This window comes from Balearica regulorum, chromosome 3 (genome assembly GCF_011004875.1).
Source record: "Balearica regulorum gibbericeps isolate bBalReg1 chromosome 3, bBalReg1.pri, whole genome shotgun sequence".
NCBI classification, from domain to species: domain Eukaryota; kingdom Metazoa; phylum Chordata; class Aves; order Gruiformes; family Gruidae; genus Balearica; species Balearica regulorum.
In genome coordinates this window covers 48,896,223-48,912,235 of record NC_046186.1, presented here as the reverse complement: position 1 = coordinate 48,912,235, position 16,013 = coordinate 48,896,223, and the positions used below count along the sequence as shown (strand labels likewise).

Below are 16,013 nucleotides of genomic sequence, written 5' to 3'. Positions count from 1 at the left end.
TAAGGTACCTTGGGCTGAGAAACACACTGAAGCCAAAAATACCGTTTCATGGGTAAATGCTCAAACTATGTCATTGTATAGAAGCGGGCAGCACCACCACCTTCTGCAGCAACCACACGTCACAGGCGAGCATTGAAGCATCTCAGACCTGTGAAAGGAGGTGAGCAGGTCCCTGTCCCCAGGCAGGGATTGTGGCTGGATGATCCCAAGCAGCTGGTGGCCTGCCGGAGCCGGGGCTCGGTGGGGGTGAGGCACACATCTCTGTTTAGCGTTTCCCATGTGTAGGTTTTAGTGAGTCCTAAGAAGCATACGGGATAATTTAGATACTCAACGCTGGGTTTGGACTTCCAGGGGCCAACTGTAGGCCATGGCTGCAAGGGTGGGATGCCATTGGGCAAGCTATGGGATGGGTTTAAAACACGTTAGGTATGACCCTGTATCTTCCCATATGCATTCGCTTACACTGAGGTAAACACAAAACGACTTATCCCGTGACAAAACTTATCCCGTGACAAAAGTGAGGCAAGCCAATCCACATCTGCTAGGATACACAAGGATGAGCTTCAGCAGTTACCATAAAATAGCTGGAAATCTTTACCGTGCTTTGGCCATTTAACTCGTTCATCTTAAAATCCTTAAAATGTTTAGTGAATCCAGTTGTAGCAGATATTCTATTTTACTAAGAGATTTAGCTTAGATAAAATATTTTGAATACTTATTTTGAATATGAAGCAAAACTGTCCTGTTTTCATTTACAGAGAGGTCAGGTCCTCTCAGATGACCTTTTTAAGCAGGTCTCCCTGGTGAGGTGAATGGGAGTACTTCTTAAAAACCAGTCATACAGCACCGTGCTCTGGTTTTTACTGGGTTTCTGTTTTCTTGTTCGGTTGTGGCTTTTCAAAAACATAGTGTCCTTTCAGTCCATATGTTCATATTTTAAAGAACTAAGGAGTAATTATTAGTAGGAACAAATACAATAAATACTGATATTCTGAAATCAGATATGGAACATAAAACATTCTTATACTGATTTTGGTTTTACAAATTATTAGTACTTTTCTTTTTACCATAGTCATTGCCATTTTTAGTTCTGAAGCTGCTTTATACATTGGTATATGTACTTAAGCTAACACTACATGCAAAAGCAATAATTGTATATATATATAATCTGTATGTCTACTGTGGTCTGTATGCCTGGTATTAACCCTAAATAATAGGGTTTTGTTTGTTGCTTTTTTGAAGGATAATAAATATTCCTCACAAGACTGGTCTTATTTATTCATTGAAATTAGAAGAATTTTTTTTTTTTTTTAATTCTGTGTTTGTCTTTACTCTCACGGATCACTCCAACAGTAGCAAGAAGCAGTTGAGGTATAATATAACTCTGCACACATTTTGATAGTCACTTATGATATGCACAGCTGAAGTCCAGGATCTGGATGTACAAAGCAGCATAGTTGGGGTGACAGCAAACATGGACCAGACATTCCTTAGAGATTGTTTGATGCTGACTCTTTTGAGATGGCAGAGGTGGCAGCTAATCCAAAAACTGGGTCCTTATGATCTCCTTGAGGGTTGTGCTCAAAACAAGGAGTATTTCAAAGACTCTTATTTAGGACTTCTCATCTGATGCAGTGCATGAAACACTCCTGCTTTATACTTGGGCTACATCAACCCATTTCTGTGCATTTGGACCAAAGTTGTGTATTCCTGGTTTGGTTTTTGCTCTTGAACTTTTGTTCCTAGCATTTATTTTAGTTTACTTTCTTCCCCAGTATGTTTCTTCATGGGATTATCCATTTTCTCTCCACTCTTGCTCTCTTCTCTCTGTATCTTTTTGCAAAGAAAAAATTAACTTTAAAAAAGCTACCTCCTGCCCATTCACAGTTCTTCTGAGCTAATCTATTTACCTTTTCGTCCCCCTCGGAGTGTGGAGTATTTTCACTCTCAAATCCTACATGCTTTCTCTGTCACTTGTTTAAATAATCACATAGACTCATCTTCTGCCTCCCCCTGCTTCCTCTTTGTCCTCCTTCTTCAAGTTTTTAAGTTGGATTTTTGGATTTTATCTTTTTTTAGTTCTGTCTGTCCTTCTGGATATATTAAACACTTGTTATTTAGTTCCTTTTTTATCTTGAAATAAAATTCTAAATCCTTATCAATAATAATTAAAAAAAAAATCTAGAAAATGGTAGTTTTTAATGATGTTAATGTGCAAAGTCCTGGAGATTCAAGCCTAGCCTTTTCTTCTCAAAAACAGCCACTGGTGAATATTAAAATGCACAGCTAAAAAGGACTAATATTGCAACAAAACATTAATTGCCATTACATCAACACCCAAAGGAACATGTACATTTATACCTTGACAATATTTGCCATTCCTTTGCTTTATACAGACTGCCACACAGGCTCACATAAATTCACAAAGGTCTCTGCAGAGAGAACATTGTGAGCTGCGGTTGAGATGGATTTACTTCAGGATTAGCACAGACATCTTTGCGTGATCATGTTGAAGTTTTTTTGTGCATGGAAGTTGTCCAAAATGGGAACAGAATAATCACAGCGAGTTCAACCAGCGCTGCCAAACCCGCTGTAGTGGGGACCCCTAAAAAATGGGCTGTCAGCCAGCGAGGGGACAGACACAGTGCAAAAGCACTGCTTTATTACTTGTCTTCCAATTATGTGTGAAGTAAGAGCTGCCTCACGTTAACCAAGAGCAACGTGTCGATAGCATGTTGGGGACAGGCTCCCTGTTATTCCCTGCCGCCGTTAGCAAGCTGCCCTGGCAGGGCAGTGGCAGGTGCACCGTGACCCCAGCCTTGGGAAATCCAATCAGTTTTATAGCAGCCCTCTTTTTTTTTTTTTTTTAAATTTTTTTGGAGGGGGGGGAGCCATGTGATTTAGGTAGAGCTAGAGCAAGCTCTTCCAGCAGCAGTCTCAGCCAACGCACTTGCGAGCAGCTCGTAGGCTTGCATATATTCATAGAAATCGTTCACTGAGCAATTTCAAATAATGAACACACAAATTAAATTGTCAACAGGAGACTGCTCACGCATAATTCGGGAACAGGGATAATTGCTAAGTGTGATTGAATAAATTGTTTACTGCGCACAGTTTAGATAACTTTAATAGCAAACAATTTTACTCTGCCCTTACACCTCAGGATTGCGTACCCTTTGCACAAACATCTACGACAAACAGTGCGTCTGTTAAAACTTGGATACTTTGACAGATCATTTTAGAAGAAAGTTGGCTCCCGGCTTAAAGTTTGCAACAACCAATTACCGTAGTATCAGTCAGACAATTGAAAGCCCCGGGATACAATGGTTTATATCTCTGCTTCAAATGGGGTTCACAAATAGATAGCCCTTCTTGTACAAACAGGAGACACCCTCCCTGCAGAAGCGGCATGGGAAAACTTGCCAGACTACATTGCGATACATCAGAAAGTGGCTGTCAGAGGGTCTGAGGTAAAAATGCACCAGAATGCACACACTCCTCTTAAATAAACCTCCAGAATATTGAAAAGCCGAGAGAGCTTTTATCATTCATAATCTTTTCTATACAAACTTCCTTCTAATAAAACATAATTCTCGAGGCTGATTTCAGGCAAAACCCAAATAAATATTTTTTTTTCCTGGGGAAAATATGTGTAATTCCTCAGCTATACGGCACATAATTTCAGCATCTAGGATGGGATTTGTCTCACAGAAATGAGGCACTTCTGAACTATGCCAGCGTATTTCATCCCACTCCAGACAGTTGTCAAACACACAGAGGATTAATTACTTTCTAAAAGAGCCCCCTTGCATTGTCTATAGAGGGAGTTTAAAAGATTAGTTGAGGGTAGGCATCTTTTAGCCCGTAGATGCTGAGTATGCTTCCTGAAACTATAAATGGAAACATTTCATAGATCTCGCCATTGTCTGAAAATAGCCCTGTCAGCCTGGCACATCTGGGATCCCAGAACACAAAGCATTTGTTCTCTTTAGTGAAAACTTTGCCTAAAAAAGGCTGTGGAATTGGGCTCTCATTTGGAAGAGGCAGAGCGCTTGCAATTTTACAAAAAGTTACTTTATTGTCTGCTTAATAAAGTCTTTCGATGCCTGGCTAGGCTGAACTGAGAAGCAGGAGAGGGAGACTCTGGTCTCGGCTGTGCTTCTGACCTCCTGCCTGACCTCCGCCGAGCAACATCTTCTCCCCACATCGTCAGCAGGTCTTATTGCCCGTGTAATACAGAAAAACAGCCAGGCACCAAGAGGTTAGGGTATACTAGCGAAGATCACTAGCAGGTTGATGGAGATAAGGAACAAGACAGCAATTTACAACATCCATGTGACATTTTCTACTGTGGACCATTACTGTGGAAAATAACTAAAAAATTGGAGAAAGTACTTAAGCTATCAAGACTTTAATAGCAAGAGAGAGAAACACGACAGAGAAAGCCTGCATCAATGAACAGCTGTCTCTGCTAACAAAATGCAGCAATTCCGCACAAACCTCTAAAAATTGATCCGGCTATTTGAAGCCAAATCCTCATCAATGTAGATGCAAACAGTTTTTATTTCTTGACTCTGTCAGATTAATTTATATTAGCAGACTTCAGTGAACTCGTCCTTTATTGACATAGATAGGAGGTTAACCCAAGTATTTACAGTGGTTTATCAGTAGGACATTAAACTGATTAAATTAAACCAACCCATTCTCCTACAGTACATGAGATCTTGGTTTAAGAGAATAAACTGTACTTAATACATTCTACTTAGAGAATGTTTATGTTAGCTATATAACTATAGACAATGTTATCTATGTTATCTAATATTATGTACGTAACTAAAGGTTATGCAAAATTATGGCCATTAATATCTGCATAGGATGATGTGCTATTACCTATATAAAATCAATACCAGTCATTCTATTAGAGAAAGGAAGGGTTTTCTTCTACACGTGGGTGCACCCCACAGCCCACCAGAGTCATGTCTACACTCTTCATCTGCTCATGGTCCTCCTGGAGGGCCAGGAGATAGGGGGGACTCTCAGATGCTCCCTTCTTTCTTTCTTTCTCCTGGCAGCTGTACTAACTACCACCATCTATGTGACCCACTTAACCTCGTTTCTTACCACTCTGCTGCACAGGGGAAATGGCATTTAATCACAAATATACTGAAATATAAAGATCCCAAGAGATTAACTGCAATCAGGACAAAGTTCTACACCTTCACGTGGCTGCAAATACTACTAGTTCATTGCGAAGCTTGCCTTACTAGGATTTTCTGCGTTGGGCTAAGCAGATACTATTTATCACCAAGGCTCCCCACAAAAACTGAGAAGACCTGGAGGGTAATGAGAAAAGTACAAAGACTCTATAAAAGACACAACTAGTACAACAAACTGTGCTCCTCCAATGCAAAACATTCAGTAATGTGCTAGAAAATGCTTACATGTCAGTCTAGATTTGGATAGGAGCTCTCTGACAGGCTGCTTTGTGCTGCTTTTGGAAGCTACTTGGCTGTGCTCCAGCAATCACAGCTGAATATTATCAATCTCAAACACATGCTAGGTGCTATCGCTCATGACCGTTCCTGTGGCCATGCTATCCTGACTTGCTCTTCCTACCCTTTTTCCAGCTCACTTACTCCACATATCTCAGGAAACAAGAATGACTGGCCAGCCAGAGGAAACACGGTACCAAATCAAGTCCTTCATAATAAATTCATAATAAATTCATAATAAATAATAATAATCCATAATAAATAAATAAATGCATAATAAATAATCAAGTCCTTCATAATAAATTCATAGCATATTTTGGAAAATCAGGTCTTATACCAGGTAGCAAGATTCATAAACACCCTGTTTGCACGGCACATGTTACTGGAAAGATCCAGATCTCTTGCCCAAGATGTAAAGCCAAGAACAACCATAACAGAGCCTCCTAGGGCACAAGCTGATGTGTACATGTACAAACAGTTACTTCAAAAATGATTCAGGATTCTGTATTCTTTCAAAAAATATTTAAGTATAATGCTGACCATATGCTCTTGGCTGCTGAAAAAAACCCCCAAACACTTTGCAGCTAGCTCATCAGAATGTACTGAAAGAGGTTTTCTGCCTTTACAGTTCTCATTTATCACTGACAGTCAGGTTTCGGGATGGGCTGGGATGCCCATAGACTGTATCTGCAATGTCTGTCATCGCTGGATGATCACATCAACACCTTGGAGATGAAGGCAGGCTTGGTGGCTACTTTGCCTGTCCTGCAAAACTGGCGGTGCGGGACAGGGCTAGACAGGACATCGGCAGAGCAATCTGCCGACACGCAGGGACACAAGCGGCCCGCTTTGGAAGCACGTCATTTCTGGGAGCTGTCAAACTGCCACATGAGCAAACTCGGTGACATTTCTTAAACATTATGCTCGTGACAGAGCAACTGCAGCAGGTGCCAAATTGAGAAGAGCAGTTTTATAAAGGCTATTGTGGCTCCTTGACTCACCATATAGGGAAAATTCTGCTTGCCACTCCTTTAGGGGCGAATGCAGCTCTTCTAATTTTAACCACCCAAAAGCGAGGCACGTTGCCTGAGCTCTGGGTTCACCCTCCAGCGAACGGAGGCATCTCTGTGGGTCGAGTCACCCCAGGCGCTTTAGGTGCTAAAGCTGGGCACTGCTCAGCGCTCTCACAGGGAGGGCACAGCCGGAGCTGATGCCCCCGCCCAGACGGGGAGAACAGCGCGGGCTCCCGCACCGCCGCCCCTCGCGCCCCCCACCCCGCACCGCCCCGCGCACCATACCGCCCCCTGGCGGCCGCGCCTCGACCCGCGGCCTCCCGCCGCTCGCAGTCCCCCGGGGCCGGCGGGAGGCGCCTGCGCGCTGCGGCCGCTCGGTGCCGGCCCCGGAGCTGGCGCCGCCCGCAGCCTCCCGCCGGCTTCTGCCTATTTTAGTCACAGCGGCGGCTCGGTGGCCGCGGCAGGACGCGGTGCCGGGAGCGGTGAGGAGCGGTAGCCCGAGCCCGTCCCGTCCGGGCGCGGGGCCCTCGGTGCGGCCGCGGAACTTTTCGGAGGGCGCGGGCAGGGGCACGGGGCAGGTAAGGGGTGCTCCTGCCGCCCTGCGCCGGTGGCACCGGGCGGGGGGTGGGGACGGCCCTGCGGCGGGGAGGCCGGCGGGTGTGAGCGGCCGGAGGGGCGGTTTACCTGGGCGTCGGCGTCGGCCGCCCCCGGCTGGCTGCGGGCGGCAGGCGCCAGCGCCGTCGGGTCCCTCTGAGCCCGGGGGCGGCGGCAGGAGGGGTGGGCGCCGGGCTCCGTGCTGGACGTGCCCCGCCGCCGGCCACCGAGGCAACGCGCCCCCCTGCCCTGCTCCTCTGTGTTGCCCTTTTGGGGGCTCGCAGGGGCTCGCTGCGGCGTAGCTGCCGGGCGCGGTGCTGCCTGCCCCGGTCACAGCCCCGACGGGCGCCCCGGGAACGCGGGCTCCGCTGGTGCCCTTGGTCATGGCCCTTTGGGGGGAAAGGGACGGGTTGCTTGATTTTTCTTTTTTATTATTTTTTAATTTTTTTAATTATTATTTTTTGAATATAATAATATTGGGTGGGTTTGGTGTTTGCATGTCGTGGGGTAAAATGAAGCTTGGGAGGTGTGGGTGGAAGCGGGGCGGTGGGGGACAGCTGTGGTTGCGTCCCTCAACTCGGGCTTTCTGTGCATCCGTGTGCAATGCAGTCATAGCGGAGGGTGAGCTCGAGTGCAGTTAACAAACTTGCATTGCCACAGCACAGCCATGCTGCTGTTGTGTTGAGCGCACGTAAGAGTATTTCTTATGGTATGGGTATTTTGGGTAACTATGCAGAATGAAAACGTTGTTAAATTTTCTCTAGGATAAAGTGTAGAGTGAGACTAACAAATTTCTGTAGTTAATGACATGTTTAATGGAAATTAACTTGCCCCAAGGAGTATACTGAAATACATCTTTTCTTATACTACTTTCCCATTCACTCCTACTTCATTATAGAAAGGAAACTGGTAACTTAAACTGTAATTAACTTAATTATGCTAGCATTAATAGTTTGTCTTCAGCTCACAAAAGCAAAGAAAGTGATTGTCTAAATTCGCTATGCAGCTTTTGTGCTACATAGAAAAGTAGTTAAAGATCTGCAGATGTGATTTTAAAAAAAAAAAGATTTTTTAATTTTTTTTTTTCCTTAGACTCACAAAATCCATCTACATAAATGATGGACTGTAAATTTGCAATGACCGTAAAGTTATACAAACATAAACGCATTTGAGTAATGTTGAACAGTAAAGGTGTGGGATATGAATAATGTCAGTAAAGTGGATGATGATATTGAATGGGACACTGTGCACTGTCCTGTATCAGCTTGACTGACCTGTTCTCCTATAACCAGCTGCTTTAAAGTTTTCTGCTACATCTGTCTTCTGTGAATGTTGTGTAGGTATCCATAATCACCCCCTTTTTGTTTTTTGTTTTAAAGGCATCTTTGTGTCTGAAGATTTAGGGACTAAATATTTTTGGGAATGGCTTTCAGAAATTTGGTCTCTTGCATAAAGATGTCCTGAGCACAGAAAAGTCCTAGAGTAAGCTCACCTCATTTACATTCTGAGAATTTGTATTTTCAGGCCTAAAGCCATGATCTGTTACCTTAACTCTCTATCTAATTGATGCACAAAAAAAAATTAATAGTTATTGTTGTTAACTATACTAATTTCTGACAGATTTAATGTTAAACTGTCACTGAGTGGAGCTTTTTTGAGATGTTTCTTTTTTCTTCCTGTTTGGACAATAAATTGGCTTGAGCTTTCAATCGCATGAGTTTTCAAACTCTTAGTTTGGTAGATCTAAATCCATAATATCCACTGGATATTAAAAATATTCTTTTAGTTATTTGTCTTATGCTCCATAAAGCGTACACTTCAGTTGACACTATTTCCCCAGTTTATCCAAAATTATTTGACTATGTTGGTTGCACTTTTAACTTCTGATATTAATACATGTCTTCATGTATTGAAGACTTTGAAGTCTTATGCTGTATTAAAATTTTTATGCACATTAAAATTTTAAAGGCCTGATTCTGTATTTCCAAAATTAATTTTTGGCTCTTTGAGGTAGCAGAGGGTAGGAAATGACAATTGCTTGTTCATCTGTTGAACAGCAGATTTTTTGCTAATTCTTTGATATTATTTGTCAACAGTAGACACTAGTACTAAAGAATTGGATCTAAAAATTAGAGTTATTGTTTTGAATATTTGTATTTCTGGTGTTACCTGTGAACAAACATTTTAGGTTAGGGTTTGTAATTCTGCCTGCCTGCTTTTTTTTGTTGCTTCTTGAACAGGCTCCCTACTTGAAATTCCTGGGCAGCTCCCCTTCGGAGCTGGTGTCACAATCTGTCCTTGTGTCATTTTGCAGATAGCATCAATCTCTTTCTGCCAGCTTTAAAATACCATCTTGACAGAGAAGTTCTGCAGCTTTCTGCTGTTTTTCCATTACATTAGCCATGCTGCAATGTTTCTTTTTGGGTAGTAAGTGAAGCTCACATGCATTCATATGAGGATTTCAAGGTATTGAAGAAAAAACTTATAAAAAATGGACGTGGATGGATTTAGGCTCCTAGGTTCTAATTAAGGCAACTGAGTAGGTGGTCCAGACTTTCAAAAGCATTAAACATCCTTTTGTTAGAACTGTGGACACTTTATCATCAAAGGCTTTAAATGACTTGGTCAACACTTGTTGAAGAAACATCTTCCCGTTATGACAGTTTATGGCTGGCAGGTTGTGGCATCAGTATCTGTGGCTAACGAGGGGAGCGGTGTTTTGGCTGGGTTGCGAGGGGAATGAGATTGTCATGGGCCGTAGAGTTGACTGGGCTCATTGGCTTTCCGGTCTTCAAATGTATGAGGATTTGCAGACGAGCCTTAAAGAGTAAGGTAGGCTCCGTTCTCCCAAGGATACAGTACACAATTTTGCTATTAAGAAATCAAGCATCTGGAAAGCTTTGTGGATCTGTAATCAGATGCGGCTGAAGTTGCCTCTTCCAGCCCACTTTAGTAATGAGATGAGTCGATGGATTATGGCTGGTTCTGCGTAGGTACGTCAGTTTGGTTGTCTTGTTCTGTCACCACGTGATGGCACATTAAGCGGCGCTTTTATTGGCGGATGACTAGGCAGTGAAAGACTGAATGTACGTAGAAACTCCACTGATAACTTTTTGCAAGAGATTTAGAGATCCTGCTGTTCCAGTGTAGGGAGTTTTATATTGTTTGAAAACAACAGGGGCATGATCATGAGATGTGTGCATGACCAGCACAAACACAGTTACCCAGCATTAGCAATTATCTTCTGTTTGTGAGGGCGTTAAAATGCCAGTTCTGCAGCCTCGTACGGGCTCACGCTTTGGCGTTGTCAGGACAGTGAAACCGCTCTCGCGGCTCTTGTTGCTAAATTCATGCAAAAGAGCTGAAGGCAAATAGGAGCAGTTTTGGATGGTGTCTGTATGATACCTGGACTGTGAACTTGTTTGAGCACTGTGATTATTGGTAACAGTTTAGTGTAGAATTTGTTTATGCCAAAACTCCGCATTTTAGTTAATCTTTGTGAATAACTAATGTAGGAATGAAAAGAGGAAAGTAAGCTTTTATTTCATAAGTGAATCATGTATTTTTGTAAGGATTTGATGGGTTTTTTTTCCCTTTGAAAATCATTTCCATCCAGAGATTCTGTACACTATGCTCATGCTGGTGTTTGATCCTGCAAGATGCCTTTGCACGTTCTGTAGCGTGGCTTAGCTGTGACAGGCTCTGGGCATCAGAGAGGAACTGTCAGAGGGTTGAGGTTTTCTTTCTGATTTCTTTCTTCTCACTGCTTTAAAAAGGGGTTTAAAAGACTGATTAATTTCAGAAATTTGTCCAGCTTGCTTATGTCTTGTACACAAGTTGATTGGGAGGGGGAGGTAATAAAAAAAAAAGCATCGAACTGAAGCAACTCAAAATTACTTCACAGCCCAAGAAGCACTTTCAAATAACAGACAAACGCTGAGCATATTCCAGTCTGCAGGAAGTATTGAGTGTATTAACCGTGACTCGAAAGTCTGCTAAGCAGATGAATTACATGACGGTTTGTAAGCACACATGGCAGGGATGTGCACTCTCTCTACAGAATTTATTTAAATGCAAATCCCGCCGTGTTGCATGTTACGGAGCCTGTTTGCTCAGTGATACGTGTATGTATTTCATTAGCAAGACTCAAGCAGAGCTCCGTATCATCTCTGCTGCTGCGGCAGTCGAGGACCATATGTGCCTCGCTGGAAGCAGGGTTCTCCCGTGTTTCTGACAGCCCGTCGAGGAACAGTCATGTTCCTCCAGCTGGGAACTGCTTTGGATTGAGAAGACCTTCTGGAGTGCTTGTAACACTGACTGCGGTTCCCTAGAGAGACCAGCTTTTAAGATTTTTAAAGGTAGTGTCTTGAAATATTCCAGTTTCTCTTTGTAGTTCATTTTTAATAGGAATTTTTTACTTTGTATTAGGAAGATATTTGCCCACAGAGATTTTTTTTTTAATTGGTGTGAAAGGAAAATATTTTAGATTTATTATTACAACAACAAAAAACCCCTGTGTAGTTTTAGATTAGAAATCAGCTTTTTTAACTGTCTTGTTTTCTCCAGGAGTTCTACAGACAGCCAAAGGTCTTGCAAGCTTGTTCATACTAGGTAGACAAAGTGATTTCCCTGAAAGACTGGCATCCTTGTCATAACTTAGCAGCCTGGGTATCTCCCTTCCTGATTTGGTAGCATCTGATCAACTAGGAGAAGAAATGGTAGTTTTTATTTACTGTTCTCAAAAGTTGTTGGGGTTTTTTGCCTACTCTGGTTAATGTGTGCAAGATATGTGGCTTAGGACACCTCCAAATGATCTTGCAAATACTGCAAGAAAGCCAGAAGTTGAGGCTGGTTTGTGGTTTTGATTTGGTATGGTTTGTTGGCTTTTTTTTTTTTAAATCAACCAAGCAGCATGTGTTCCTTCTTTAAGACCTTCTACTCCTTATTTAGAAGAACAACTTGCTATGCCATAAAGGAGACTTACACTACATAAGCTTTTTTCCTTTAAATTCTCATCTAGGTTGTTAAGTTCTCTTAAATATTTACTTTGCCTAAGATTGTGGACCCATTCAATAAATGGTAGACTGAACTGTGATTTGTCTGTGTAGGACTGGGAAGAATACATAGGATGTTGTACTGAGCAATGACATCATAGTAGCTAGTGTTCAAGCGGTGTTGTTTATGTGCATATGGTCCAAATTTTGAAATGTACTGTTGTTCAAGCATAGCACTTAGGTGAAAGAGATAGGGAAGGATTACTGACCTATAGATCTAGTTTACCTTTTTAAAGCATTTGTAGCTTTTTTCCATGAGTGGTAATGGGAAAATATATCCTGGGAAGAAAGACAGTAACACAAAATCTATGTGCATGTCTAATATATTTCATTTTAATGCACAATGATTTTTATTTTTTCCCTCTCTGTCATTGCAGGAGTTTCCAAGATGAATACTACAGCAATGAGCCCACTCACTGTTGCTCCGCTAGGTTTTATTCCAGACTTTAAAAATGCTACTCTTGTGCCTTTCAACGAGACTGCATGTGAAAACTGGAAAGAGATTCATCATCTTGTTTTCCACGTGGCAAACATTTGCTTTGCAGTTGGACTGGTTATTCCAACTACTCTGAATCTTCATATGATTTTTCTGCGAGGCCTGCTCACCATAGGTAGGAGAATTATTCTGGAGAGATTTGCGACCTTCCCGTGACAGAAATAGCAGTTTGTGAACATTACAGAGCTTTCTGCTGGTCCTTTCAACTTACAGTGAAATTCCAGCACATGTTCATGGTGGTTGTACTCTGCTGAAGGTGTTTTTGGTGTAAGTGGGGATCTGTTCTGATCCTGGCAGACCTTTTCTAGAAAGGTTATATGTCTCTGGGCTCTTAACTTTCCAGAAATACAACTTATGTCTTCAAACCTGTCTAGATGTTGACTAGAAAAAAAGTGAGCCCCACTTATTTCAGACACGACGGGCTGCTTAAAATTCATTAAATTCCAAATCACAGTTAAGTCTATGGATCCTTAAGACCTTAATGTTAGGTTTCAATAAGTACATTGACTGATATGTCTGCAGTAGGTAAGGTTTTCCTTGAGAAGCTTGATGTCACCCCACGTGTTGTTTAAATGTGGGTACAAACACATGGCGTTTGTGGATCACCAGAATGTGGATTTAGAAGTGTGGGCTTTTGATATGGAGTGCAGTCTGTGTTCTCCTGAAGTCAGTGGCACTTCTTCCACTAGTGTAGGCATCTTGTGATACCAAAATTCGACTTCAGAGGAAAAACTAAGTTTGGGATGCTTGAGACTAAACAAGCATGGTTTCATTTGTAACTGTTGCAGTCCCACAGCTATTTGGAAGCACCTGTGCTTTGTGTGGGACAGGGTCATTGTGCTCAAAGAAGGAGTAGTGAGTTGTTGCAGTGCAAAAAAAGATAAACCTAGGTGTATCACAACCCAGAGCATACGTAAGTACTTCTAAGTGAGAAAGCTTATTCATATAATAGTGTGGGTCAATTTTATGATAGAACTTCTATGGTTGAATTTACAATGGTCTTGCCTTTTCTTCTTTGTGGCTGTTACAGGATAGCTTATTCAAACAGACCGCACTGATGATCAGGGGTCTGAGCATGGCAAGACCTTTTGTCTGTGTAGTTCTTGTTTGAAAAGCAATGGGAGCTCTGCATTTGCTGAGCTTGTCACTTTGGTCTGCAGGTCTTGTTGCAGCTTGAAGAGATATGGAATCAGTTTTGCAAGCCAAGATGGCAACTGGAAGCAAAAATTTATTCTGTGGGCAACGGAAGAAGTGAAGCCTGGTTCCTAGGGATCTGTCCCCTTTGCTTTGATGACCCTGCTCCACCTCTGTGCTGTTCCACACTGTCACTCCCCTCCAATACTTCAGGCCTCATGTCCTCCCATCCCTTGTAGTTTAATTAACCAGCTGATCAAGAGTCATCACATGTTGTTTTTTTCTGATCTGTACGTGACTGCTGCCTGGCCAATCAGCAACCCAGACAGGATAGATAATACTGAGTTCATTAGTTCAGCATCGTCTTCAGGGAGAAAGGGGAAAGGGACGGTAACTTGGCTCCTTCTCCTTGTTGGCTTTGCATGACACTTAAGGGAAAATTTATCTGTGACTGCTACAGCCATCTTTATCAGACAGTAGGTTCACAGTTATCTGGGAGAGACTCACTGATGCATAATCTATCATTTGACAAGTATTGTCTTTGTAGGCTAAAAATAGTATCCCTAATTACACAGAATGAGTAATGACAATTGCTTTAAAAGATAAGGCAGAGTAAAGCCACTCAAAAAAGAGTAAGCATTTGAAATTTTCTTTTTTGTATAAGGGAATTCAGGTTCCTGTTGTGACCATGTCAAAATGCAACAATGATGCTCCCTTTAAATTTTCAAAAATGTCTGTGTTTGAGTGTAGAAGATTTTTCTTTTTTTCTTTTAGGCTCTTGTTTGTCTAATTAATGCAATACTAGTAATGAAGTTTTGTGAGCTACTTAATTCCTTTTTTGTACTTAAGATACAATCTTCCCCTATCCTATTTCTACTTCATTTTAGTAACAGACCATCGTGGGCTGCACCCTTCTGCTTTCCCCAATCCTGATCTGAATTATTGTCGCTCCAGTATTTCAGTCCCATGCAGCAGGACTGCAGTCTGCTCTCAGTGCCTGTCTGTAGCATTGTAGTGATTAGCTCTGCTACCAGTGCATGCGTTGGTCCGCAGAGCCTAACTGTAGTAAAGCTTGTAGAATATATTGCTTTTCAGTGTAATTAAACCCAGTGCACACGTTCTTGATGACTTCATACAAATGTGTTTATTGTTCAGTGAAATTTAACTTCCTTTTCTTAATTTTTACAGGATGTGCGTTGTTCATCATTTGGGCTACGCTCTACCGTTGTGCCTTGGACATCATGATCTGGAATTCTGTGTTTCTGGTTGTCAACCTTTTACATTTCATATACCTAGTGTATAAGAGAAGACCGGTATGTATAACAGCTAAATTGCACGAGCAGTCTAGTAAGATGTAAGAAAAAGGAAGTTTTGCCCATGTTTGCTGGACAAACCAATGAATTACACAGCAGTTTTTGAATTAGACAGGAGTTCTTTTAGATGAAGTCAGTTAGCTACTTCAGGAGGATCCAGACCATAAGTATGATCTGATGCAGTACATGATTATTTCCCTAAAATCCGTATTTTTGAAAAATTGTTTGACTTTAGAAGTTACTGGTTGGTTTTGGCTGTTGTCCCTGGTTTTAATGGTAAGGAAGGGGTTACATCGTTTCTTTGCAGAGAGGGGTTTGTGTTTGAGAGCATTTTCCCTATCCACAAGAGTACATGCATGCAGAAATAAAATCCTACTGAGATATGTAAAACTGAGCGTTCCAGGGCAGTCTTTTTTTTTTTTTTTTTAATTAGGAGTTTGAGAGGGATCAAACTTTCCTACCTCACTTTTAAGTCTTGAACATCCTCTGTGGTGGGAAAGGAGACTGATAAATTACAAGTGCCCTAACAGACTGTTATTTCAACATAGAAACAAATGCTGATGTCTATTTATAAATGACCTTCACACTCTTTGCTTTGCTGACAAGTGCTTTAGCCCATGTTTTGTACTGCCAGATTCCTTTTAAATCCAAATGAAAGGTGAGATGCTACTGCCCTTCTTGAACATCTGTGGGACGCAAAGATAAGCAGCAAAATTGAGTAAGGTGTGGGAAGAACAGTATTAAGTGAGATGATCCTTCTTTTTATCCCATTTAGTGCATTGAGTTTTGAGGGCCATGTCTGGGAATTTTGCAGCCCTTTTTGTTGCCTTCAGGACGATGCATTGGCATAACTTTCTTCAAATGCCCTCTAAGAGCGTAGTGGAAATGTATGCCAAAAATACAGGATTCTTTGCCCT

At 42.0% G+C, this 16,013-nt stretch overlaps 1 protein-coding gene across 2 annotated transcripts in view; it reads left to right on the top strand.

The window, feature by feature from the left end:
• POPDC1 (popeye domain cAMP effector 1) overlaps window positions 1–16,013 on the top strand; it is a 57,450-nt gene that overhangs the window by 19,652 nt on the left and 21,785 nt on the right. Inside the window, exons 1-3 of one of the 2 annotated variants that reach the window (XM_075747798.1) lie at window positions 6,872–7,083; window positions 12,531–12,764; window positions 14,972–15,096. In XM_075747798.1, coding sequence (XP_075603913.1) covers window positions 12,542–12,764; window positions 14,972–15,096 — 348 coding nt within the window. In that variant the 5' untranslated portion in view covers window positions 6,872–7,083; window positions 12,531–12,541. Of the gene's footprint in view, window positions 1–6,871; window positions 7,084–12,530; window positions 12,765–14,971; window positions 15,097–16,013 lie in introns of those variants that run through there. The other variant, XM_075747799.1, reaches the window with a different exon arrangement.